This window comes from Cherax quadricarinatus, chromosome 7, assembly GCF_038502225.1.
Source record: "Cherax quadricarinatus isolate ZL_2023a chromosome 7, ASM3850222v1, whole genome shotgun sequence".
Lineage (NCBI taxonomy): Eukaryota > Metazoa > Arthropoda > Malacostraca > Decapoda > Parastacidae > Cherax > Cherax quadricarinatus.
Window position 1 is genome coordinate 64,725,059 of NC_091298.1, and position 27,177 is coordinate 64,752,235.

Here is a 27,177-nt window from a genome sequence, read left to right on the forward strand (position 1 = left end):
ACAGCCTCCACCAACACAGCCACTACCATCACTACCACCTTCACCGCGCACAGACCAACACATCGAACTCGCAACACTTCGAAGCCCCGACCAACCAAGCGACGTTCAGCAAAGGCCCCTTCGAATCCGATGACGCGGCCCGCGAAACCAGAGGCCCAAATCGCCTACAACCCTCAGAAGGATGTGTGTAGCAACGATCCCTGTGGGAAGGGGGTATCCTGCCACCCTACCCCTCAAGGAAACTTACCCTACGTGTGCCTGTGCTCTAACGGCCAACAACCAAGCAGGAATGAAACCTGTAAGGATATCCATGGTAAGTAACCCATTGTTTCAATTTTTCATTTATCTTTGCCTTTTTAGAGCTTCTGGTAAAGCTCCTTCAGTGAGGATGATGCTGGTAAAAGGCTTTAGATCCGCGAAACTAGAGCTTTCCTTTGAACTTGTAAATAATTAAAAGAGCACAGGGAAACATGGTACTAGACACTTTGTTTACCACAGCATAAACACCTACCATTGTGTGCGGTAAACCATCAGTTCGGCATTGTTTACCTTCAAAGCAAACTGTAAACTGCACATTGTTTGATGGGTGTTTACATAACGGAAGATTAATGTGAGACTGTTTGTTCTGCTTTACAGTAAGCACCTCGCCTGAGCCCAGAGCTGTCTTCCCTACCCAGCTGCCTAAGGTAGGTCCCCCCCTCTCTCTCTCTATCTATTTATCTATCTATCTCTGTCTGTCTGTCTGTCTGTCTGTCTTTCTGTCTCTATCTCTCTGACTGTCTGTCTGTCTGTCTCTCTCTCTCTCTCTCGTCTCTCTGTCTCTCTCTGTCTCTCCGTCTCTCTCTCTCTCTCTCTCTCTCTCTCTCTCTCTCTCTCTCTCTCTCTCTCTCTCTCTTTTAAGGTCTCTTCTAAAGTTTAGATTTTATGCCAAATATCAAACGAGGATGTGGAAGACTTGAGAAATAAATCCTTTCTTCCTATCCCTTAAGATATCATTCTCATCCTTTCTTAATGTTCCTCATTCTTATCCTTTCTCCCCATTCCTCATTCTCATCCTTCCTATCTCTTAAGATATGATTCTTTTCCCTCCTGTTCTTCACAACATCCTCCTTCTTATCTACTCAATCAGCATCTTCACTCTGTGACGTCACTTCCATCTCAACCAATTATCGGCCATCCCCTTCGAGACGACACTAAATTCCACCAATCACGACTTAGAAAGACAGACGACATCACAACCACCTCAACCAATCACCAACTCTCTCCTAAAAGACGGGACGCAAACGCTGCTTCAGTAAACAGAAGAAATATAAAGGCTACTACAGTAAATAAAACCTTCAAAATAAGGGATACCAAACCATTGATGGTCCTCTTTAAGTCACTTGTTCTCTCTGGGTTGCAATATTGCTATACACTAACGGCCCCCTTTAAGGCAGGTGAAACTGCAGATCAGGAGAATGTGCAGAGAAGCTTCACTGCACATACACGTTCATTCAAGGAGCTATATTTCTGGTGACACTTGACCTGTACTCCTTGGAACGTAGGCGAGAAAGATACAGCATAATTCACAATTTGAAAATTACTGGGAGCACTAAATTACAGCTAAATTACTGGTGACACTTACCCTGTACTCCTTGGAACTTAGACGAGAAAGATACAACATAATTTGCACTTTGAAAATTACTAGGAAAACTTAAAGACACTTGACCTGTACTCCTTGGAACGTAGGCGAGAAAAATACAACATAATTTACACTTGGAAAATTCTGGAGGGACTGGTTCCAAATGTGCACATTGAAATCACTCCCTATGAAAGCAAGAGGCTGGAGAGACGATGCAAAAAATATCCCCACTGACAAGCAGAGGTGCCAAGAGTACACTTAGAGAGAGACAACTGATTAAGTATAAATGAACCAAGACTCTCCAACAGCCTTCACATTAAGTTTAAGGGGACCAAGACTCTTCAACAGCGGTCACCCCCCCCACTTCCTGTAATATCTGAAACCCTGAGATTCTAGCTATTCCACCAATCATGACCGAGGAAGCTAAATGACGTCACATCCAGCCCAAACCAATCATCTCCTGCCTCTCCTCCATGACGTCACTATCCCACCAATAACGAGCTATAAAGACGACGTCACATCCCCAATTCCCATCCTCCATGACGTCACTCCCTCCCACCAATCACGAGCGGCGTCGGAGACTACGTCATCATTCTCAGGCCCAATAAGGAGCCTAATTTCCATTTTTCCCTTTGTTTACAGTCGAAGAACCTCATTGGACCCGCTGTAGTGGCGTCAGTGGTGTTGATGGTGCTGCTGCTGCTGGTCTACTGGCGCAGGAAGAACCTGTACTCTCTCCTTAAACAGAGACAGCGAGAAAAGAAAGCTGGGCCGGTGAGAGAGAGAGAGAGAATTAGTATATTATTTCTAATTTTTAATATTGAGTTATTGATGTATTTGAAGAAACGTACACACACACACACACACGTGTGTGTGTGTGTACGTACATATATGCATGCACTTGTGTGCACACATATGTACATCTGTGTATATACACCGAGATATACACCCTAAACTTTATTTTTTTAATATAAATCCTAAAGTAATATAAATACAATAATAATAATGGTTATTATTAGTAGTAAAAGATTAGTTATTATTATTATCATTATTATTATTATTATTATTAGCAGTAGTAGTAGTAATAGCAGTAGTAGTAGTAATAGTAGTAGTAGTAGTAGTAGTAGTAGTAGTAGTAGTAGTAGTAGTAGTAGTTGCAGTAGTAGTAGTAGTTGCAGTAATAGTAGTAGTAGAATTAGCAACTACCCGGCAGGAGCACCATAACTCAGCAACTCCCCTTGTCTGACAGCAGTCACCAGGCACCCTGGCCAAGAGTTCCTCCCTGCTGACCTACAACTTCGCCAGTAACCCTAATTATTATGCCCAGTCTCCTGATGCCTTGCCCCTGCACACCCTGGCAGTGCAACTCATCAATGCAGAGCAGATTGCTTTTATCGGGGAGTTGGGCGAAGGATGCTTCGGCAAGGTGTACAAAGGTGAGGAGGGGAAGAGAGGGTTGTGAGGGGGAGATTGGGGAGGGGTGGGGGAGGTTGCTTTGGTGAGGTGACAGAGGGGTCACAGAGGGAGGGTGTTGGAGGAGAGGGAGAGAGAGAGGGGAATTAAGGCGAAAGAGGGTATGGAAAGATCGTTGCATAGAAAGAGAGAAAGAAGGAGAGAGAGAGAGAGAGAGAGAGAGAGAGAGAGAGAGAGAGATGAAGAGAGAGAAAGGAAGGCTGAGGGGAAATGAGTTAAATATTCTGTCTCATATACAACTCACTTGCTAAGCCACCTAATTTCCACAGAGCAATAAGCATCACCCCCCGTTTCCCCTCTTCCCTTAGGTACCTACGGACCTCGATGCCCTGAGGATGCAGGAGGCGAGACCACGAACCTGACGGTAGCTGTGAAGGTACTGAAGGAGTCTGCAGGCATGGAAGCAGAGGCAGACTTCCTGAGGGAGGTGGAGATCATGTCCTCCTTCAGACACGAGAATATCCTCTCTCTTATCGGCATAGTGGCTACAGGTAAGCTCCCCGGTGTGTATATATGGTATATACAAGTGTATACGCGATTGTACTTCTGTGTAAACCTTGCGTGTATGCTTGTGTATGTCGTATAGTCGGGTACACTGAACTAGGAGATCACAGAGCCTCCATTGGGAGTTAATACAACGACTACTGTATTTTTTGCTGCTGCTGTTGTATTCCCTGACGCACCCAAGGGAATCGATGCTCCAATGCAGCTGTATTCTGTTGATTTATTGTATATTCCAAGCATACAACTGTTGTTGTTGTTATAATGCTGTTCTCTCTCTCAGAGACTGGAGGGACGCCCTGGATGGTTTTCGAATATATGGCTTATGGAGACCTGGCAGAGGTGCTAAGGTCGTGTAACAAGCAGTTCTACTCTAATGAGTCGCCTATTAAGTCGCTGAGTAAGGTGAGTAATTGTGGTAATTGTGGTTGATATGGTGTTATATACATGGATGGGTAGACACGGAGATATAAACATCGTGATTTAAATGGTAATGGAGGATGGGGGGGGGGATCTGTGGATGTATATGCGTACTAGTTGCATTGTCGCGTATGGAGCAGTCGGGCCCAAACGCGATGCCATCCCACACACTGGGCCAGTACTCTCTCTCTCTCTCTCTCTCTCTCATACACTTCCTCCCTCTCACCCCTCTCTTCCCTCTCCCTTACAGGAAGACCTGCTGAACATGAGTGTTCAGATAGCATCGGGCATGGAGTACCTCTCGTCTCAGCACTTCGTACACAGAGACCTGGCCTGCAGAAACTGCCTCGTGGGTGACAACCTCACCGTCAAGATCTCTGACTTCGGCATGTCCAGAGATGTGTACACGTGTGACTATTATAAGGTAGGGACACGCACACACACACACACACACACACACACACACACACACACACACACACGCAAGGGAGATTCCGTAATGCTAATGAATGGCCTCTAGGGATAACAATACTAGTAATAATAATAATAACAATAATAATAATAATAATAATAATAATAATAATAATAATAATAATAATTTCTCGTGTGTGTGAGATAGGTCGGAGGATCAAGGATGCTGCCAGTGAGATGGATGGCCCACGAGAGCATCATGTACGGTAAATTCACCCTTGAGAGTGACGTGTGGTCCTTCGGAGTGGTCCTCTGGGAGATCTACTCCTTCGGTAAACAACCGTACTACGGAAACTCCAACGAAAACGTAAGTACGACCAAACTACGACCCCTTCCTCATCTCTGTACATTTGTTGGAGTTACAGAGGATGTTGCAGAGGATGTGGCAGAGGATGTTGAAGTTTGCGATTGATATCCACTGCATTTTACCTAGTTACGCAAATGCTAATAATGTAGTTAGTGTTAAAATCTATCCATTTCGTACCTTTTTTTAAAGGCTCTTAATATAGAAAAATGCTAACAGCGTGTGTTAGAAACCAAATTTTTAAGGCCTTTTTGTAAGCATTTGATTATTTCATATATATATATATATATATATATATATATATATATATATATATATATATATATATATATATATACATATATATACATATATATATGTACAGTGCATAGTATGTATATAGTATTGTAGGTAGTAGGTTGGTAGACAGCAACCACCCAGGGAAGTACTACCGTCCTGCCAGATGACTGTGAAACAGAAACCTGTAACTGTTTTGCATGATGGTAGGATTGCTGGTTTCTTTTTCTGTCTCATAAACACGCTAGATAACAGGGATATCTTTCTACTCCTACTTACACTTTGGTCACACTTCACAGACACGCACATGCATATATATATACATACATCTAGGTTTTTCTCCTTTTTCTAAATAGCTCTTGTTCTTCTTTATTTCTTCTATTGTCCATGGGGAAGTGGAAAAGAATCTTTCCTCCGTAAGCCATGCGTGTCGTATGAGGCGACTAAAATGCCAGGAGCAATGGGCTAGTAACCCCTTCTCCTGTAGACACTTACTAAAAAAGAGAAGAAGAAAAACTTTATAAAACTGGGATGCTTAAATGTGCGTGGATGTAGTGCGGATGACAAGAAACAGATGATTGCTGATGTTATGAATGAAAAGAAGTTGGATGTCCTGGCCCTAAGCGAAACAAAGATGAAGGGGGTAGGAGAGTTTCAGTGGGGGGAAATAAATGGGATTAAATCTGGAGTATCTGAGAGAGTTAGAGCAAAGGAAGGGGTAGCAGTAATGTTAAATGATCAGTTATGGAAGGAGAAAAGAGAATATGAATGTGTAAATTCAAGAATTATGTGGATTAAAGTAAAGGTTGGATGCGAGAAGTGGGTCATAATAAGCGTGTATGCACCTGGAGAAGAGAGGAATGCAGAGGAGAGAGAGAGATTTTGGGAGATGTTAAGTGAATGTATAGGAGCCTTTGAACCAAGTGAGAGAGTAATTGTGGTAGGGGACCTGAATGCTAAAGTAGGAGAAACTTTTAGAAAGGGTGTGGTAGGTAAGTTTGGGGTGCCAGGTGTAAATGATAATGGAAGCCCTTTGATTGAACTTTGTATAGAAAGGTTTTTAGTTATAGGTAATACATATTTTAAGAAAAAGAGGATAAATGAGTATACAAGATATGATGTAGGGCGAAATGACAGTAGTTTGTTGGATTATGTATTGGTAGATGAAAGACTGTTGAGTAGACTTCAGGATGTACATGTTTATAGAGGGGCCACAGATATATCAGATCACTTTCTAGTTGTAGCTACACTGAGAGTAAAAGGTAGATGGGATACAAGGAGAATAGAAGCATCAGGGAAGAGAGAGGTGAAGGTTTATAAACTAAAAGAGGAGGCAGTTAGGGTAAGATATAAACAGCTATTGGAGGATAGATGGGCTAATGAGAGCATAGGCAGTGGGGTCGAAGAGGTTTGGGGTAGGTTTAAAAATGTAGTGTTAGAGTGTTCAGCATAAGTTTGTGGTTACAGGAAAGTGGGTGCGGGAGGGAAGAGGAGCGATTGGTGGAATGATGATGTAAAGAGAGTAGTAAGGGAGAAAAAGTTAGCATATGAGAAGTTTTTACAAAGTAGAAGTGATGCAAGGAGGGAAGAGTATATGGAGAAAAAGAGAGAGGTTAAGGGAGTGGCGAAGCAATGTAAAAAGAGAGCAAATAAGAGAGTGGGTGAGATGTTATCAACAAATTTTGTTGAAAATAAGAAAAAGTTTTGGAGTGAGATTAACAAGTTAAGAAAGCCTAGAGAACAAATGGATTTGTCAGTTAAAAATAGGAGAGGAGAGTTATTAAATGGAGAGTTAGAGGTATTGGGAAGATGGAGGGAATATTTTGAGGAATTGTTAAATGTTGATGAAGATAGGGAAGCTGTGATTTCGTGTATAGGACAAGGGAGGAATAACATCTTGTAGGAGTGAGGAAGAGCCAGTTGTGAGTGTGGGGGAAGTTCGTGAGGCAGTAGGTAAAATGAAAGGGGGTAAGGCAGCCGGGATTGATGGGATAAAGATAGAAATGTTAAAAGCAGGAGGGGATATAGTTTTGGAGTGGTTGGTGCAATTATTTAATAAATGTATGGAAGAGGGTAAGGTACCTAGGGATTGGCAGAGAGCATGCATAGTTCCTTTGTATAAAGGCAAAGGGGATAAAAGAGAGTGCAAAAATTATAGGGGGATAAGTCTGCTGAGTATACCTGGTAAAGTGTATGGTAGAGTTATTATTGAAAGAATTAAGAGTAAGACGGAGAATAGGATAGCAGATGAACAAGGAGGCTTTAGGAAAGGTAGGGGATGTGTGGACCAGGTGTTTACAGTGAAACATATAAGTGAACAGTATTTAGATAAGGTTAAAGAGGTCTTTGTGGCATTTATGGATTTGGAAAAGGCGTATGACAGGGTGGATAGGGGGGCAATGTGGCAGATGTTGCAAGTGTATGGTGTAGGAGGTAGGTTACTGAAAGCAGTGAAGAGTTTTTACGAGGATAGTGAGGCTCAAGTTAGAGTATATAGGAAAGAGGGAAATTATTTCCCAGTAAAAGTAGGCCTTAGACAAGGATGTGTGATGTCACCGTGGTTGTTTAATATATTTATAGATGGGGTTGTAAGAGAAGTAAATGCGAGGGTCTTGACAAGAGGCGTGGAGTTAAAAGATAAAGAATCACACACAAAGTGGGAGTTGTCACAGCTGCTCTTTGCTGATGACACTGTGCTCTTGGGTGATTCTGAAGAGAAGTTGCAGAGATTGGTGGATGAATTGGGTAGGGTGTGCAAAAGAAGAAAATTAAAGGTGAATACAGGAAAGAGTAAGGTTATGAGGACAACAAAAAGATTAGGTGATGAAATATTGAATATCAGATTGGAGGGAGAGAGTATGGAGGAGGTGAATGTATTCAGATATTTGGGAGTGGACGTGTCAGCTGATGGGTCTATGAAAGATGAGGTGAATCATAGAATTGATGAGGGAAAAAGAATGAGTGGTGCACTTAGGAGTCTGTGGAGACAAAGAACTTTGTCCTTGGTGGCAAAGAGGGGAATGTATGAGAGTATAGTTTTACCAACGCTCTTGTATGGGTGTGAAGCATGGGTGATGAATGTTGCAGCGAGGAGAAGGCTGGAGGCAGTGGAGATGTCATGTCTGAGGGCAATGTGTGGTGTGAATATAATGCAGAGAATTCGTAGTTTGGAAGTTAGGAAGAGGTGCGGGATTACCAAAACTGTTGTCCAGAGGGCTGAGGAAGGGTTGTTGAGGTGGTTCGGACATGTAGAGAGAATGGAGCGAAACAGAATGACTTCAAGAGTGTATCAGTCTGTATTGGAAGGAAGGCGGGGTAGGGGTCGGCCTAGGAAAGGTTGGAGAGAAGGGGTAAAGGAGGTTTTGTGTGTGAGGGGCTTGGACTTCCAGCAGGTATGCGTGAGCGTGTTTGATAGGAGTGAATGGAGACAAATGGTTTTTAATACTTGATGTGCTGTTGGAGTGTGAGCAAAGTAACATTTATGAAGGGGTTCAGGGAAACCGGCAGGCCGGACTTGAGTCCTGGAGATGGGAAGTACAGTGCCTGCACTCTGAAGGAGGGGTGTTAATGTTGCAGTTTAAAAACTGTAGTGTAAAGCACCCTTCTGGCAAGACAGTGATGGAGTGAATGATGGTGAAAGTTTTTCTTTTTCGGGCCACCCTGCCTTGGTGGGAATCGGCCAGTGTGATAATAAAATAAAAATATATATATATATATATATATATATATATATATATGTATATATATATATATATATATATATATATATATATATAAATATATATATATATATATATATATTGAGAGATAATTCCCAGGAACCGTAAGGGGAATTAGGGGAATTAGGGGGAATTAAATTCTTACCTCCTCACTCCACTTATCAGCTCGACTAAATTTAAAGAGAATTGAGGAGAGCTAACTCACTTTCTCTAATTTTGAGAGTGTAAATGTATGTAGATGTGCATGAGAGAGAGAGAGAGAGAGAGAGAGAGAGAGAGAGAGAGAGAGAGAGAGAGAGAGAGAGAGAGAGAGAGAACGAGTGAGAGAGGGAGCGAGGGAGAGAGAGAGAGAGAGAGAGAGAGAGAGAGAGAGAGAGAGAGAGAGAGAGAGAGAGAGAGAGAGATGATGATGGAGGTAACAGCTCCTAGCTTGTAAATAAACTTAGCAACTCTAAACCTAGCCTTACAAAACCATGTGTGAAAAAAAAGACAAGCAGAAGGCTCTCTCCTTATCCCTCAACCCTTCCTTTCCACCACTAACCTCCTAACTGTGGGCTAGCTGCTCTCTCTTAGCTGTGGAGCTTCTGTTAGCTTCTAAGCCTGTTCTATGCGTTGATTCTTAGCTGTGTAGCTTCTGTTAGCTTCTAAGCCTGTTCTAGGCGTTGATTCTTAGCTGTGGAGATTCTGTTAGCTTCTAAACCTGTTCTATGCGTTGATTCTTAGCTGTGGAGATTCTGTTAGCTTCTAAGCCTGTTCTAGACGTTGATTCTTAGCTGTGGAGATTCTGTTAGCTTCTAAGCCTGTTCTAGGCGTTGATTCTTAGCTGTGGAGATTCTGTTAGCTTCTAAGCCTGTTCTAGGCGTTGATTCTTAGCTGTGGAGCTTCTGTTAGCTTCTAAGCCTGTTCTGGAGCGTTGATTCTTAGCTGTGGAGCTTCTGTTAGCTTCTAAGCCTGTTCTAGGCGTTGATTCTTAGCTGTGGAGCTTCTGTTAGCTTCTAAGCCTGTTCTAGGCGTTGATTCTTAGCTGTGGAGCTTCTGTAAGCTTCTAAGCCTGTTCTAGGCGTTGATTCTTAGCTGTGGAGCTTCTGTTAGCTTCTAAGCCTGTTCTAGGCGTTGATTCTTAGCTGTGGAGCTTCTGTTAGCTTCTAAGCCTGTTCTAGGCGTTGATTCTTAGCTGTGGAGCTTCTGTTAGCTTCTAAGCCGTTGTTAAACGCTGATTCTTAGCTGTGAAGCTAAGCAGTATGCAAGCTAAGGTCTTAGCTCTTGTTACACAAGCAATCACTTAGCTTTCTAGCCTTGAGCTAGAATTTGACCCGCTTGAAGGGGTGTGCAATACAGTATATTGTAGGCAGAGTCGTCACCTTGAACGGATGTGCAACATTGCAAGCTCCTAAAGATGTGTTGATTGCAACACGAAAGGCCGAGAGCTATCATTCAACTCTCCCTGTGGGTTTTTGTATATATATATATATATATATATATATATATATATATATATATATATATATATATATATATATATATATATATATATATATATATATATATATATCTATCTGCCTCTGCCTGTCGTCTCTCTCTCTCTCTCTCTCTCTCTCTCTCTCTCTCTCTCTCTCTCTCTCTCTCTCTCTCTCTCTAGAGAAGTGGGACAGTAAGAGGCACAAAGAAGCGAAATTAGGAGAGCAAGAAAAAAGCAAGAATAAAAACAGAAGCGGCGGCGTAACAACAACAACAACAACAACAGCAATAATGATGGGAAGAGGGGGAGGAGGGGTTGCTGGGGAGGGGTGTACTGGGGAGGGGATGTACTGGGGAGGGGGTGTCCTGGGGAGGGTGTACTGGGGAGGGGATGTACTGGGGAGGGGATGTACTGGGGAGGGGTGTCCTGGGGAGGGTGTACTGGGGAGGGTGTACTGGGGAAGGGGAAGGGGTGTTGGGGAGGGTGTATTGGGGAGGGGATGTACTTGGGAGGGGGTGCAGGGGAGGGTGTACTGGGGAGGGGTGTCCTGGGGAGGGGTGTACTGGGGAGGGGTGTACTGGGGAAGGAGTGTGCTGGGGAGGGTGTCTTGGGGAGGGGGTGTACTTGGGAGGGGGATGCAGGGGAGGGGGTGTACTGGGGAGGGGGTGCTGGGGAGGGGGGTGTACTTGGGAGGGTGTATGCTGGGGAGGGGCTGTCCTGGGGAGGGTGTACTGGGGAGAGGGTGTACTGGGGAGGGGGTGTACTGGGGAGGGGTGCTGGGGGAGGGGTGTACTGTGGAGGGGTGTACTGGGGATGGGGTGTGCTGGGGAGAGGGGGTGTACTGGGGAGGGGTGTACTGGGGATGGGGTGTACTGAGGAGGGGTGTCCTGGGGACAGGGGTGTGCTGGGGAGGGGTGTACTTGGGAGGGGGTGTCCTGGGGATGGGTGTGCTGGGGAGAGGGTGTACTGGGGGGTGTACTGGGGAGGGGTGTCCTGGGGATGGGTGTGCTGGGGAGAGGGTGTACTGGGGAGGGGGTGTACTGGGAGGGGGTGTCCTGGGGATGGGGTGTGCTGGGAGGGGAGGGTGTACTGGGGAGGGGTGTACTGGGGAGGGGTGTCCTGGGGATGGGTGTGCTGGGGAGAGGGTGTACTGGGGAGGGGGTGTACTGGGGATGGGGTGTACTGAGGAGGGGGTGTCCTGGGGACGGTGTGCTGGGGAGGGGTGTACTGGGGAGGGGTGTCCTGGGGATGGGTGTGCTGGGGAGAAGGTGTACTGGGGAGGGGTGTACTGGGAGGGGGTGTCCTGGGGATGGGTGTGCTGGAGAGAGGGTGTACTGGGGAGGGGGTGTACTGGGGAGGGGGTGTCCTGGGATGGGGAGTGCTAGAGAGAGGGTGTACTGGGGAGGGGGGTGTACTGGGGATGGGGTGTACTGAGGAGGGGGTGTCCTGGGGACGGTGTGCTGGGAGGGGTGTACTGGGGAGGGGGTGTCCTGGGGATGGGTGTGCTGGGGAGAAGGTGTACTGGGGAGGGGGTGTACTGGGGAGGGGTGTCCTGGGGATGGGTGTGCTGGAGAGAGGGTGTACTGGGGAGGGGGTGTACTGGGAGGGGTGTCCTGGGGATGGGGAGTGCTAGAGAGGGTGTACTGGGGAGGGTGTACTGGGGAGGGGGTGTCCTGGGGATGGGGTTTGCTAGGGAGGGGAGGGTGTACTGGGGAGGGGGTGTCCTGGGGAGGGGTGTCCTGGGGACGGGTGTGCTAGGGAGAGGGGTGTACTGGGGATGGGGTGTACTGGGGATGGGGTGTGCTAGGGAGAGGGTGTACTGGGGAGGGGGTGTCCTGGGGATGGGGTGTGCTAGGGAGAGGGTGTACTGGGGATGGGGTGTACTGGGGAGGGGTTTGATGGGGAGAGGGTGTACTGGGGATGGGGTGTCCTGGGGAGGGGGTGTACTGGGGAGGGGGTGTCCTGGGGAGGGGGTGTCCTGGGGAAGGGTGTGCTAGGGAGAGGGTGTACTGGGGAGGGGTGTACTGGGGAGGTGTCCTGGGGATGGGGTGTGCTAGAGGGGAGGGTGTACTGGGGAGGGGGTGTCCTGGGGATGGGGGTGTGCTAGGGAGAGGGTGTACTGGGAGGGGAGGAGTCCTCCTGGGGACGGGTGTGCTAGGGAGAGGGTGTACTGGGGAGGGGGTGTCCTGGGGATGGGTGTGCTGGGGAGAGGGTGTACTGGAGAGGGGGTGTCCTGGGGATGGGGTGTGCTAGGAGAGGGTGTACTGGGGAGGGGTGTCCTGGGGATGGGGGTGTACTGGGGATGGGGTGTGCTAGGAGAGGGTGTACTGGGGAGGGGTGTCCTGGGGATGGGGTGTACTGGGAGGGGGTGTACGGGGGAGGGGGTGTACTGGGGATGGGGTGTCCTGGGGATGGGGTGTGCTAGGGAGAGGGTGTACTGGGGAGGGGGTGTCCTGGGGATGGGGTGTGCTAGGGAGAGGGTGTACTGGGGAGGGGGTGTCCTGGGGATGGGTGTGCTAGGGAGGGTGTACTGGGGAGGGGGTGTCCTGGGGATGGGTGTGGGGGAGAGTACTGGGGAGAGGGGGTGAACTGGGTGACTGGGGGGGAGGGATAATGATGAGTGTTACTGGTGGGTGAAGTGATGATGCGAGGAAGGGGAGGAGAAGGAGGAACAAGAATCGATGAAGAACAAGACGAACAAAAACAGTACAAAGAACACGTAAGAGAGAGAGAGAGAGAGAGAGATATACCATAATGGTACTCTCCTTCCTTTCTCCCTTTCTCCCTCCCTCTCTCCCTCACTCTCCCTCCGTCCCTCTCTCCCTCACTCCCTCTCCGTCCCTCTCTCCCTCACTCTACCTCCCTCTCTCCCTCACTCTCCCTCCGTCCCTCTCTCCCTCACTCTACCTCCCTCTCTCCCTCACTCTCCCTCCGTCCCTCTCTCCCTCCACTACCTCCTCCCTCTCCCTCACTCCTCCTTCCGTCCCTCTCTCCCTCACTCTACCTCCCTCTCTCCCCTCACTCTCCCTCCGTCCCTCTCTCCCCTCACTCTACCTCCCCTCTCTCCCCACTCTCCCTCCGTCCCTCTCTCTCTCACTCTCCCTCCGTCCCTCTCTCCCTCCTACTCCTACCTCCCTCTCCTCACTCTTCCTCCGTCCCTCTCTCCCTCACTCTACCTCCCTCTCTCCCTCACTCCCTCTCCGTCCCTCTCTCCCTCACTCTACCTCCCTCTCTCCCTCACTCTCCCTCCGTCCCTCTCTCCCTCACTCTACCTCCCTCTCTCCCTCACTCTCCCTCCGTCCCTCTCTCCCTCACTCTACCTCCCTCTCTCCCTCACTCTCCCTCCGTCCCTCTCTCCCTCACTCTCCCTCCGTCCCTCTCTCCCTCACTCTACCTCCCTCTCTCCCTCACTCTCCCTCCGTTCCTCTCTCCCTCACTCTCCCTCCGTCCCTCTCTCCCTCACTCTCCCTCCGTTCCTCTCTTCCTCATTCTACCTCCCTCTCTCCCTCACTCTCCCTCCGTCCCTCTCTCCCTCAATCTACCTCCCTCTCTCCCTCACTCTCCCTCCCACTCTACCTCCCTCTCTCCCTCACTCTCCCTCCGTCCCTCTCTCCCTCACTCTACCTCCCTCTCTCCCTCACTCTCCCTCCGTCCCTCTCTCCCTCACTCTCCCTCCGTCCCTCTCTCCCTCACTCTACCTCCCTCTCTCCCTCACTCTCCCTCCGTCCCTCTCTCCCCTCTCTACCTCCTCCCTCTCCCTCACTCTCCCTCCGTCCCTCTCTCCCTCACTCTACCTCCCTCTCTCCCTCACTCTCCCTCCGTCCCTCTCTCCCTCACTCTCCCTCCGTCCCTCTCTCCCTCCACTCCTCCCTCTCTCCCTCACTCTCCCTCCGTCCCTCCCTCCTCCCCTCACTCTACCTCCCTCTCTCCTCTCTCCTTCCGTCCCTCTCTCCCTCACCTCTACCTCCCTCTCTCCCCTCACTCTCCCTCCGTCCCTCCTCTCACTCACTCTACCTTCCCTCACTCTCCCACCTCTCACTCCGTCCTCTCTCCCTCCCTCTCCCTCCGTCCCTCCTCTCCCTCCCTCTACCTCCCTCTCTCCCTCACTCTCCCTCCGTCCCTCTCTCCCTCACCTCTACCTCCCTCTCTCCCTCACTCTCCTTCCGTCCCTCTCCTTCCCTCACTCTACCTCCCCTCACTCTCCCTCACTCCTCCCTCCGTCCCTCTCCTCCCTCATTCTACCTCCCTCTCCCTCCCTCACTCCTCCCTCCGTCCCTCTCTCCCTCACTCCCTCCGTCCCTCTCCTCCCACCTCTACCTCCCTCTCTCCCTCACTCTTCCTCCGTCCCTCTCTCCCTCACTCTACCTCCTCTCCCCCTCACTCTCCCTCCGTCCCTCTCTCCCTCACTCTACCTCCCTCTCTCCCTCACTCTTCCTCCGTCCCTCTCTCCCTCACTCTACCTCCCTCTCCCCCTCACTCTCCCTCCGTCCCTCTCTCCCTCACTCTACCTCCCTCTCTCCCTCACTCTCCCTCCGTCCCTCTCTCCCTCACTCTACCTCCCTCTCTCCCTCACTCTCCCTCCGTCCCTCTCTCCCTCACTCTACCTCCCTCTCTCCCTCACTCTCCCTCCGTCCCTCTCTCCCTCACTCTACCTCCCTCTCTCCCTCACTCTCCCTCCGTCCCTCTCTCCCTCACTCTACCTCCATCCCTAAATGACAAATCCAAGAGTACTCCCTGCCTATAATAATAATAATAATAATAATAATAATAATAATAATAATAATAATAATAATAATAATGTTTATTTCTAGCAGTACATGATACAACTTATACAGACCATAGCTGACATCAGTGACATACTACTATATAGAAAGCCGCTTGCTATGCTGAGCATTTCCCTCAGATTAGGTCAGTTTTGTCCCAGGATGCGACCCACACCAGTCCACTAACACCCAGGTACCTATTTTACTGATGGGTGAACATGAACAGCAGGTGTCTTGTGGAAACACGTCCCTAATATTATCCAGCCGTACCGGAGTTTCGAACTCCGGACTTCAGTGTGTGAGCTGAGTTCGCTAGCGTTCGAGCTACGGGACACCTGATACCCTGACCTCCCAGATCCTGCCCCTCAGAGCCGGATTGATCGCTCAGGAAAGCGTTCGCTGAAGTCGGATTCAGGATTTTTCGTAAACAAGCCAGTGGTATTTTAAGGTATCGTAAGTTTTTGGCTAAGTAAAGTGTGCATAGTCTCGGGAAAACGAAAAGTGGGTTAGCTAGGGACGGGTGGCTTTGCTAGGGACGGGTGGGTTAACTAGGGACGGGTGGGTGAGCTAGGGACGGGCGGGTTAGCTAGGGACGAGTGGGTTAGCTAGGGACGGGTGGGTTAGCTAGGGACGGGTGGGTGAGCTAGGGTCACCAGCTGTTTAATAGCCGAACCTTGTGGGCGAACTGGGAGCAATAGGAGAATGCAGGGAGAGAGAGAGGGAGAGAGAGAGAGAGAGAGAGAGAGAAAGTGAAAGGAGGACACAGGGAAGCAAAAGAGAATGTGAAGAAAGAGGCCTAGTTACCAGGCCTCTTGTGTACCCATTATCCTCTTTCACGACCATCCACAGGATGGATATGGGATGCACAATAAATTAACCACTGCAACAGTAAAATCTATAAAGAAACTCTAAGTATGTCGGAATGGTCAGGACAGAAACAGCGTCCTCTCAGCAGCAACCAACATAGGAGGTCTGGTTGCTTCGAAGCGACCAGGCTAGTTGCAAGGAGTGGTTAGATGACTGTGGCTGTTGTCTTGCTTCCTCCGTTGAGTCTGTGTCGACAATGAGTCGACCAGTGTTTAATTTGCTGGAAAAATCACAGCGTCTTCTGAAGGTAACAGTGAATCACTGTCTCCAGTAGGTGGCCCGACCGCAGCTAACGCTGGCGAAGAATCACAGTGCCCCATCAAATAGCCATAGAAATATTATCCCGGGTAATCACAGAGTGAAACCGACAGTCCAGACATTAGAGATCAGCTTCGCTCTTAGATCCTTACTTGGTCTGTGGAAGAGTCGAGGGAGTGAGGTGCCACCTCTTAGTCAAAGAAAGGGATCTTGGGGTGAGTATTATACCGAGCATATCTCCTGAGGCACACATCAACTAAATAACTGTTGCAGTTCCTGCAATACGCTGCGAGCTCCCTCACGCCTTGTATCCTACCTCTGTCCAGCCAAACATCTGGTCAAGGTGATGAGGGAGTGACACTGCCATCAGTCTGCGGACCACAAAAGAATGAGAAGACCAACATACTGGGCTGAGGTAAACTAAGATCAGCTGATCGAATCAAAACATTAATCACCTGAGTCAGATAGAGAGAGAGAACTCTTAACCTATCGTGTGTATCTATATATATGTACATATATATATATATTTAGAAAAGTCAGTTCGCTTCTCAACACAAACAGCCACACTATCATACCTACTCGAAGTTGTTCATCCGATCTTCCTTCCACCACTCCCAAGTTCAGATCACTCTACTACCTAACCCTAACCACCCAATGAGCTGGTATTTCCTGACCACCCAGTGACTCCCTCGAGTCTTTGGCTTCCATCTATAACCCCATTGTCTCTGGTTCCTTGCAAACAGAGGCTCTGTATAGTCCAGGGACTCCTTGCTCTTCCTCCCTAACTAGTTTTCTGAGTATAGGAAGATACTTAAGAGTCAGTGGAGGTCTTAAAGACATGGGAATAATACTGTACTCACTTGTTCTGTGTGTGTGAGTGTTCTAGATTCTAAGAATTCCCAAGTGTTATTCTAGTATACACTTGCATCCACTTTCTTGATCACTTCTGTGTGTTCACTTAAAACGAGTCTGCCACTTAACACTACTGTGTCCACCTAAATTAACTCTGTTACTTGAGCACTACCTTGTCCACTTAGTGAGGAATATAGACGGATGTAAATGAACGACAATGTACCGATGTTATGCCCTTTAGTGGCTCCATCAACCACAGGAAATGCATATTTTTTTTTAATTAGCCAGATTTGGATACATCATCAATGTGCTGCTACACAATTCTACATGATAGTTACACAGTGGGAACAAAAGCTAGCAATGTTTACCCTGTAGTAGGCCAACACGTAGGATCCTGTGTGTTTAAATGTGTTAAACTGACTTTGGAATGCGTATGGAAAAGGTCTGGTGCCTTTATAGGGGAGGGAGGGGGTCAGAGGGATATATGGAAAGGTAAAGGGAGGTCAGGTCATGGGTGTACTGGGTTTAGTGAGGTTATTTAAGTAATGGGTTTAATGAAAAAATGTACATCTCTGTTCTGTTCTATGGTGTTGGAGAGGTGGATGAGGAGGGGAAGGGACTTCGAAACACCGGGATTTTGATATGCTGGTTCCTGAAGTCTTAGACCCTATCATACCTATACTTAGAGCTGTGGTGTGTGTGTGTGTGTGTGTGTGTGTGTGTGTGTGTGTGTGTAAGAATGGACCATTGTGGTGTGTCCTCGTGTGAGTTACTGTGTTGTGTGTGTGTTCGTTTGTTTCTGTGTCTGTCTCTCTTTCCTTTTTCCTCCTCTCCCTTTCTTATTTTCTTCCACCTTCCCTCCCTCCCTCCTTCCTTCCCTCTCTCTCTCCCTCCTTCCTTCCCTCTCTCTCTCCCTCCTTCCTTCCTACCCTCCCTCCCTCCTTCCTTCCTACCCTCCCTCCCTCCCTCCCTCCATCCCTCCCTCCCTCCTTCCCTCCCTCCCTCCCTCCATCAACACTGCCTGCATTCACTAATTTAACACTTCCTGCTCCCCATGACAAGCAAGAATAAACCTCATAACACCTGATCATAAGACCTAGAACGTCATGTTATCAGAATCGACAAATCCACTTATATTGTTCAACAGAACAAAATAGAACAGAACAGGGCGTTTCAGATGTTCACAATCCATGTATGAAAGTCCTGTGACCCTTTACTCAGTGGCCTTCGAAGATCATCTCTCAATGGCCTTTGAAGAGCATCTCTCAATGGCTTTTGAAGAGCATCTCTCAATGGCCTTTGAAGAGCATCTCTCAATGGCCTTCGAAGATCATCTCTCAATGGCCTTTGAAGAGCATCTCTCAATGGCTTTTGAAGAGCATCTCTCAATGGCCTTTGAAGAGCATCTCTCAATGGCCTTTGAAGAGCATCTCTCAGTGACCTTCGAAGATCATCTCTCAATGGCCTTTGATGAGCATCTCTCAATGGCCTTTGAAGACCATCTCTCAATGGCCTTTGAAGACCATCTCTCAATGGCCTTTGAAGACCATCTCTCAATGGCCTTTGAAGACCATCTCTCAATGGCCTTTGAAGACCATCTCTCAATGATTTTTGAAGATCATCTCTCAATGGCCTTTGAAGATCATCTCTCAATGGCCTTTGAAGATCATCTCTCAATGGCCTTTGAAGATCATCTCTCAGTGGCCTTTGAAAACCATCTTACATTGTCCTTTGAAGACCATCTCTCAATGGCCTTTGAAGACCATCTCTCAATGATCTTTGAAGATCATCTCTCAATGGCCTTTGAAGACCATCTCTCAATGGCCTTTGAAGATCATCTCTCAGTGGCCTTTGAAAACCATCTTACATTGTCCTTTGAAGAGCATCTTTCAGTGGCCTTTAAATAGCATCAGCAGCTCTTGATTCCATCAACTTTCCTCACAGAGTTCAGGCTGTTGGGTCTGTAACTTCGGGGTACAGACCTATCTCCTTTGATTTCTGTGAGTCCTTCGACGAGGAGAGCATCCTTCTCGAGGTCCCCTCATCCCAAGAATGCTCTAGTTTGTGGTCACTGTGACGTGAAATCCTTAACCTGGCTAGTGAGGGAGTCTGTCTCACAGTTAGTGGACCTGGAGTTTACCTGGAGAGAGTTCCGGGGTCAACACCCCCGCGGCCCGGTCTGTGACCAGGCCTCATGGTGGATCAGGGTCTGATCAACCAGGCTGTTACTGCTGGCTGCACGCAATCCAACGTACGAACCACATCCCAGCTGATCAGGTACCGACTTAAGGTGCTTGTCCAGTGCCTGCTTGAAGACAGCCAGGGGTCTATTGGTAATCCCCCTTATGCATGCTGGGAGGTAGTTGAACAGTCTTGGGCCCCTGACACTTATTGTGTTGTCTCTTAACGTGTTAGTGACACCCCTGCTTTTCACTGGGGGGATGTTGCATCGTCTGCCGAGTCTTTTGCTTTATTAGGGAGTGATTTTCGTGTGCAAGTTTGGTACTAGTCCCTCTAGGAATTTCCAGGTGTATATAATGATGTATCTCTCCCGCCTGCGTTCCAGGGAATACAGGTTTAGGAACTTCAAACGTTCCCAGTAATTTAGGTGTTTTATCTCCGTTATGCGCGCCGTGAAGGTTCTCTGTACATTTTCTAGGTCAGCAATTTCACCTGCCTTGAAAGGTGCTATTAGTGTGCAGCAATATTCCAGCCTAGATAGAACAAGTGACCTGAAGAGTGTCATCATGGGCTTGGCATCCCTAGTTTTGAAGGTTATCATTATCCATCCTGTCATTTTTCTAGCAGATGCGATTGATACAATGTTATGGTCCTTGAAGGTGAGATCCTCCGACATGATCACTCCCAGGTCTTTGACGTTGGTGTTTCGCTCTATTTCGTGGCCAGAATTTGTTTTGTACTCTGATGAAGTTTTAATTTCCTCATGTTTACCATATCGGAGTAATTGAAATTTCTCATCGTTGAACTTCATATTGTTTTCTGCAGCCCACTGAAAGATTTGATTGATGTCCGCCTGGAGCCTTGCAGTGTCTGCAATGGAAGACACTGTCATGCAGATTCGGGTGTCATCTGCAAAGGAATACACGGTGCTGTGGCTGACATCCTTGTCTATGTCAGATATGAGGATGAGAAACAAGATGGGAGTGAGTACTGTGCCTTGCGGAACAGATCTTTTTACCGTAGCCGCCTCAGACTTGACTCTGTTTACTACTACTCTTTGTGTTCTATTTGTCAGGAAATTATAGAGCCATCTACCAACTTTTCCTGTTATTCCTTTAGCACGCATTTTGTGCGCTATTACGCCATGGTCACACTTGTCGAAGGCTTTTGCAAAGTCTGTGTATATTACATCTGCATTCTTTTTGCCTTCTAGTGCGTCTAGGACCTTGTCGTAGTGATCCAGTAGTTGGGACAGACAGGAACGACCTGTTCTAAACCCATGTTGCCCTGGGTTGTGTAATTGATGGGTATGTAAATGGGTGGCGATCTTGCTTCTTAGGACTCTTTCAAAGATTTTTATGATATGGGATGTTAGTGCTATTGGTCTGTAGTTCTTTGCTGTTGCTTTACTGCCCCCTTTGTGGAGTGGGGCTATGTCTGTTGTTTTTAGTAACTGTGGGACGACCCCTGTGTCCATGCTCCCTCTCCATAGGATGTTAAAAGCACGTAAGAGGGGCTTCTTGCAGTTCATGATGAACACAGAGTTCCATGAGTCTGGCCCTGGGGCAGAGTGCATGGGCATGTCATTTATCGCCTGTTCGAAGTCATTTGGCGTCAGAATAACTTAGAAGGCGGATCGAACCTCTAACAAGCAAACTTTACTTAGTAACTAACAAACTTTACTTAGTAACTAACAAACTCCACTTAAAAACAAGGATACTCATAAGAACATAGGAACTTAAATTAAGAAAGAAGGAACACTGCAGCAGGCCTACTGGCCCATGCGAGGCAGGTCCAATTCTTCTTCCGGCTTAAACCAATGACCCACCTAGTCAGGTCAGGTCACATCCACTTAAGAAAGAAGTACAGCATCAGATCTATTATCACAAGCTAGTCAGGTCCAACTCACACCCACCCACACCCACTCATGTATTAATCTAACCTATTTCTAAAGCTATACAACGTTTTAGCTTCTATGACGGTACTCGGGAGTTTGTTCCACTCATCCACAGTGGGTAGGCAGGACCACTAACATATCCCCTACTCTCTTAAAAATTATAATAAGGATAATCTAGGATCCCTGATTTAGGATTTCTAGTTTGATATGACACAACTTTCTCTTAACAGATAAATATACTAAGTTGAAGGATTTGGTGATGCAGATTCCTTCCATAGTTCCTCCCATAGACACTACCATAGTTCCTTCCATAGACAATACCATAGTTCCTCCCATAGAGACTACCATAGTTCCTCCCACAGAGACTACCATAGTTCCTCCCACAGAGACTACCATAGTTCCTCCCATAGAGACTACCATAGTTCCTCCCACAGAGACTACCATAGTTCCTCCTATAGAGACTACCATAGTTCTTCCTATAGAGACTACCATAGTTCCTCCCACAGAGACTACCATAGTTCCTCCTATAGAGACTACCATAGTTCCTCCTATAGAGACTACCATAGTTCCTCCCACAGAGACTACCATAGTTCCTCCCATAGTTCTTTTTTCAAGCGTTAAGAGTGCTTGAGAGAGAGAGAGAGAGAGAGAGAGAGAGAGAGAGAGAGAGAGAGAGAGAGAGAGAGAGAGAGAGAGAGAGAGAGAGAGAGAGAGAGAGAGAGTATGACGCGTGCCAGTGGTGACGTCGTGACCTTTCTGAGGTCCGGGTGGGGGTGGTCGACAATGTGAGGGGAGGAGCAGGAAGGTGGGGAGGGGGAAAGGAGGGGAGAAGGGAGAGAGAGAGAGAGAGAGAGAGAGAGAGAGAGAGAGAGGGAGTGGAAGAAGGAGGAGGAGGAGGAGGAGGGGGAGAGGACATAGAGTACACTGGAATAAATGAAGAAGTAACGCGATGAGTTGGGTGCTGTGCGAGAGAGAGAGAGAGAGAGAGAGAGAGAGAGAGAGAGAGAGAGAGAGAGAGAGAGATAAAGAGAGATGCTCACCATCTCTTCATCTAACATTTCCAACATATTTTATGTCGTTCTCACATCAAATTACCATTAATTAAACACAGCTTCACAAACCAACTCAAATTTATAATCCAGAATGTGTGTCAACTTTTACACACACACACACACACACACACACACACACACACACGCACACGCACACGCACACACACACACACACATCGCATAGCATCCCGAAAGCCTTTCACATCAGTGTGTGTGTGTGTGAGCCAGTGTCTAAAAAACACACTTAATCTATGTAAAAGGCTCTGTAAAAGGCTTTGTAAACCGTACTGCAAAATTATAAATCCCTCGTGAAAGCCATTTACTATGCCAGGCTAAATGAAAAGCAGTGATGAACCACGGAACGGCTGGGGATTGAACTCGCGGCAAGTGACTCGTGAAAGTAGAATTTTACACCCGGAATTTTACGACTCACTTGCTGTGAATTAAATCCCCCAACCGTTCCGTGGTTTGCAATCGTGCCATTACGATTTCGTGTCATGTTGAGGGCCCGTTGAAAATCCCTGTTGAACGGTAAGCGTCGAAACCGTTGTGCTGTGTTAAGCTTAAAGCAAGTGAGCTGTATTTCATCATGCATGTGGCAACACTTAATAATGTGTTGCGAAAGGTAATTGCTCGTTGCAGCGTGTTTAGACACGTTCCAACTTACCAAGGCGTGTTAATACGATGTTAGAGAGGGAGAGAGAGAGAGAGAGAGAGAGAGAAACACTATAAACAACACCTGAAACACAATCTCATGCATGCCGTTTTGTTTACATTAATCAGCTGTTCTCACCTGATGTTTACATTAATCAGCTGTTCTCACCTGATGTTTACATTAATCAGCTGTTCTCACCTAGTGTTTACATGTATCAGCTGTTCTCACCTAATGTTTACATGTATCAGACACTACCTACACACACATGTAGACACTACCTACACACATGTAGACACTACCTACGCACAGGTACACACTGCCTACACACAGGTACACACGACCTACACACAATTACACACGACCTACACACAGTTACACACGATCTACACACAGGTACACGCGACCTACACACAGGTACACATGACCTACACACAGTTACACACGACCTACACACAGGTACACATGGCCTACACACAGTTACACACGACCTACACACAGGTACACACGACCTACACACAGGTACACACGACCTACACACAGGTACACACGACCTACACACAGGTACACACGACCTATACAGACGTGGGCACACTGATGCGTCCTCAATAAAGATATTAAAAGTTCTGTCAGGATTCCGAGCTTGTACTCACCTACTTGTACACACCGATTAGTGCTTGTTAGGGTTGGGTCTCAGCTCCTGACCCCCTCTCTTAGGCTCCTCTGGAAGGTTGTTATGCTGCTTGCTGGAGTTACTCCCTCGTAATCTTGTGGGGCCTCTGTCGTACCTGTTATTAAAACTACGAATGGAGCTTCTAACCCTCCCTATCCACCCTGTCAAATCCTCATGATAGTTTGTACGTCGTGGTCATATCTCCTTTGGTTCTGTCTAGTGTTGTTAGATTTAGCTCCTCTAACCTCCGCTCTTGGCCTACACCCGTGTGTGTGTGTGGAACGTAGGCCTAAGGATTTGTAAATAATAAATCTTATTAAATCCAATTTAAGAGGGTGACAGGGATAATTTATTTTCTGTAGAGCTGTGTATATGTGAGTAATGAGAGGGATTATGAGAGGGAGGGTGAGTGGGTTTATGAGAGGGAGGGTGAGAGAGGGAGGTAGAGAGGGTGATGGGTGTAGCAACACTGCTGGTGTTCCCACAATGTAATTATCATACAGAATAGTGTAGCAACACTGCTGGTGTTCCCACAATGTAACTATCATATAGAATAGTGTAGCAACACTGCTGGTGTTCCCACAATGTAACTATCATATAGAATAGTGTAGCAACACACTGCTGGTGTTCCCACAATGTAACTATCATATAGAATAGTGTAGAAACACTGCTGGTGTTCCCACAATGTAACTATCATATAGAATAGTGTAGCAGCACTGCTGGTGTTCCAACAATGTAACTATCATATAGAATAGTGTAGCAACACTGCTGGTGTTCCCACAATGTAGCTATCATATAGAATAGTGTAGCAACACTGCTGGTGTTCCCACAATGTAACTATCATATAGAATAGTGTAGCAACACACTGCTGGTGTTCCCACAATGTAACTATCATATAGAATAGTGTAGCAACACTGCTGGTGTTCCCACAATGTAACTATCATATAGAATAGTGTAGCAACACTGCTGGTGTTCCCACAATGTAACTATCATATAGAATAGTGTAGCAACACTGCTGTTATTCCCACAATGTAACTATCATATAGAATAGTGTAGCAACACTGCTGGTGTTCCCACAATGTAACTATCATATAGAATAGTGTAACAAAACACTGCTGGTGTTCCCACAATGTAACTATCATATAGAATAGTGTAGCAACACTGCTGGTGTTCCCACAATGTAACTATCATATAGAATAGTGTAGCAACACACTGCTGGTGTTCCCACAATGCAACTATCATATAGAATAGTGTAGCAACACACTGCTGGTGTTCCCACAATGTAACTATCATATAGAATAGTGTAGCAACACTGCTGGTGTTCCCACAATGTAACTATAATATAGAATAGTGTAGCAACACACTGCTGGAGTTCCCACAATGTAACTATCATACAGAATAGTGTAGCAACACACTGCTGGTGTTCCCACAATGTACCTATCATATAGAATATTGTAGCAACACTGCTGGTGTTTCCACAATGTAACTATCATAGAGAATAGTGTAACAACACACTGCTGGTGTTCCCACAATGTAACTATCATATAGAATAGTGTAGCAACACACTGCTGGTGTTCCCACAATGTAACTATCATATAGAATAGTGTAGCAACACTGCTGGTGTTCCCACAATGTAACTATCATATAGAATAGTGTAGCAACACACTGCTGGTGTTCCCACAATGTAACTATCATATAGAATAGTGTAGCAACACTGCTGGTGTTCCCACAATATAACTATCATATAGAATAGTGTAGCAACACTGCTGGTGTTCCCACAATGTAACTATCATATAGAATAGTGTAGCAACACTGCTGGTGTTCCCACAATGTAACTATCATATAGAATAGTGAAGCAACACTGCTGGTGTTCCCACAATGTAACTATCATATAGAATAGTGTAGCAACACTGCTGGTGTTCCCACAATGTAACTATCATATAGAATAGTGAAGCAACACTGCTGGTGCTCCCACAATGTAACTATCATATAGAATAGTGTAGCAACACACTGCTGGTGTTCCCACAATGTAACTATCATATAGAATAGTGTAGCAACACTGCTGGTGTTCCCACAATGTAACTATCATATAGAATAGTGTAGCAACACACTGCTTGTGTTCCCACAATGTAACTATCATATAGAATAGTGTAGCAGCACTGCTGGTGTTCCCACAATGTAACTATCATATAGAATAGTGTAGCAACACTGCTGGTGTTCCTACAATGTAACTATCATATAAAATAGTGAAGCAACACTGCTGATGTTCCCACAATGTAACTATCATATAGAATAGTGTAGCAACACTGCTGGTGTTCCCACAATGTAACTATCATATAGAATAGTGTAGCAACACATTGCTGGTGTTCCCACAATGTAACTATCATATAGAATAGTGTAGCAACACTGCTGGTGTTCCCACAATGTAACTATCATATAGAATAGTGTAGCAACACTGCTGGTGTTCCCACAATGTAACTATCATATAGAATAGTGTAGGAACACACTGCTGGTGTTCCCACAATATAACTATCATATAGAATTGTGTAGCAACACTGCTGGTGTTCCCACAATGTAACTATCATATAGAATAGTGTAGCAACACTGCTGGTGTTCCCACAATGTAGCTATCATATAGAATAGTGTAGCAATACACTGCTGGTGTTCCCACAATGTAACTATCATATAGAATAGTGTAGCAACACACTGCTGGTGTTCCCACAATGTAACTATCATATAGAATAGTGTAGCAATACACTGCTGGTGTTCCCACAATGTAACTATCATATAGAATAGTGTAGCAACACTGCTGGTGTTCCCACAATGTAACTATCATATAGAATAGTGTAGCAACACACTGCTGGTGTTCCCACAATGTAACTATCATATAGAATAGTGTAGCAACACTGCTGGTGTTCCCACAATGTAACTATCATATAGAATAGTGTAGCAACACTGCTGGTGTTCCCACAATATAACTATCATATAGAATAGTGTAGCAACACTGCTGGTGTTCCCACAATGTAACTATCATATAGAATAGTGTAGCAACACTGCTGGTGTTCCCACAATGTAACTATCATATAGAATAGTGTAGCAACACTGCTGGTGTTCCCACAATGTAACTATCATATAGAATAGTGAAGCAACACTGCTGGTGTTCCCACAATGTAACTATCATATAGAATAGTGTAGCAACACTGCTGGTGTTCCCACAATGTAACTATCATATAGAATAGTGTAGCAACACTGCTGGTGTTCCCACAATGTAACTATCATATAGAATAGTGTAGCAACACACTGCTTGTGTTCCCACAATGTAACTATCATATAGAATAGTGTAGCAACACACTGCTGGTGTTCCCACAATGTAACTATCATATAGAATAGTGTAGCAACACTGCTGGTGTTCCCACAATGTAACTATCATATAGAATAGTGAAGCAACACTGCTGGTGTTCCCACAATGTAACTATCATATAGAATAGTGTAGCAACACACTGCTGGTGTTCCCACAATGTAACTATCATATAGAATAGTGTAGCAACACACTGCTGGTGTTCCCACAATGTAACTATCATATAGAATAGTGTAGCAACACTGCTGGTGTTCCCACAATGTAACTATCATATAGAATAGTGTAGCAACACTGCTGGTGTTCCCACAATGTAGCTATCATAAAGAATAGTGTAGCAACACACTGCTGGTGTTCCCACAATGTAACTATCATATAGAATA

The 27,177-nt window shown here is 46.4% G+C and overlaps 1 protein-coding gene across 3 annotated transcripts in view; it reads left to right on the forward strand.

The window, feature by feature from the left end:
* Positions 1–27,177, forward strand: part of LOC128686947 (uncharacterized) — a 68,704-nt gene that overhangs the window by 31,832 nt on the left and 9,695 nt on the right. For 2 of the 3 annotated variants that reach the window (XM_070082635.1, XM_070082637.1), the window contains 8 exons: positions 1–313; positions 637–686; positions 2,264–2,395; positions 2,871–3,057; positions 3,403–3,585; positions 3,879–4,000; positions 4,266–4,439; positions 4,635–4,793. The exon at positions 1–313 is cut by the window's left edge and continues 1,097 nt beyond it. In XM_070082635.1, coding sequence (XP_069938736.1) covers positions 1–313; positions 637–686; positions 2,264–2,395; positions 2,871–3,057; positions 3,403–3,585; positions 3,879–4,000; positions 4,266–4,439; positions 4,635–4,793 — 1,320 coding nt within the window. The remainder of the gene's footprint in view (positions 314–636; positions 687–2,263; positions 2,396–2,870; positions 3,058–3,402; positions 3,586–3,878; positions 4,001–4,265; positions 4,440–4,634; positions 4,794–27,177) is intronic. The other variant, XM_070082636.1, reaches the window with a different exon arrangement.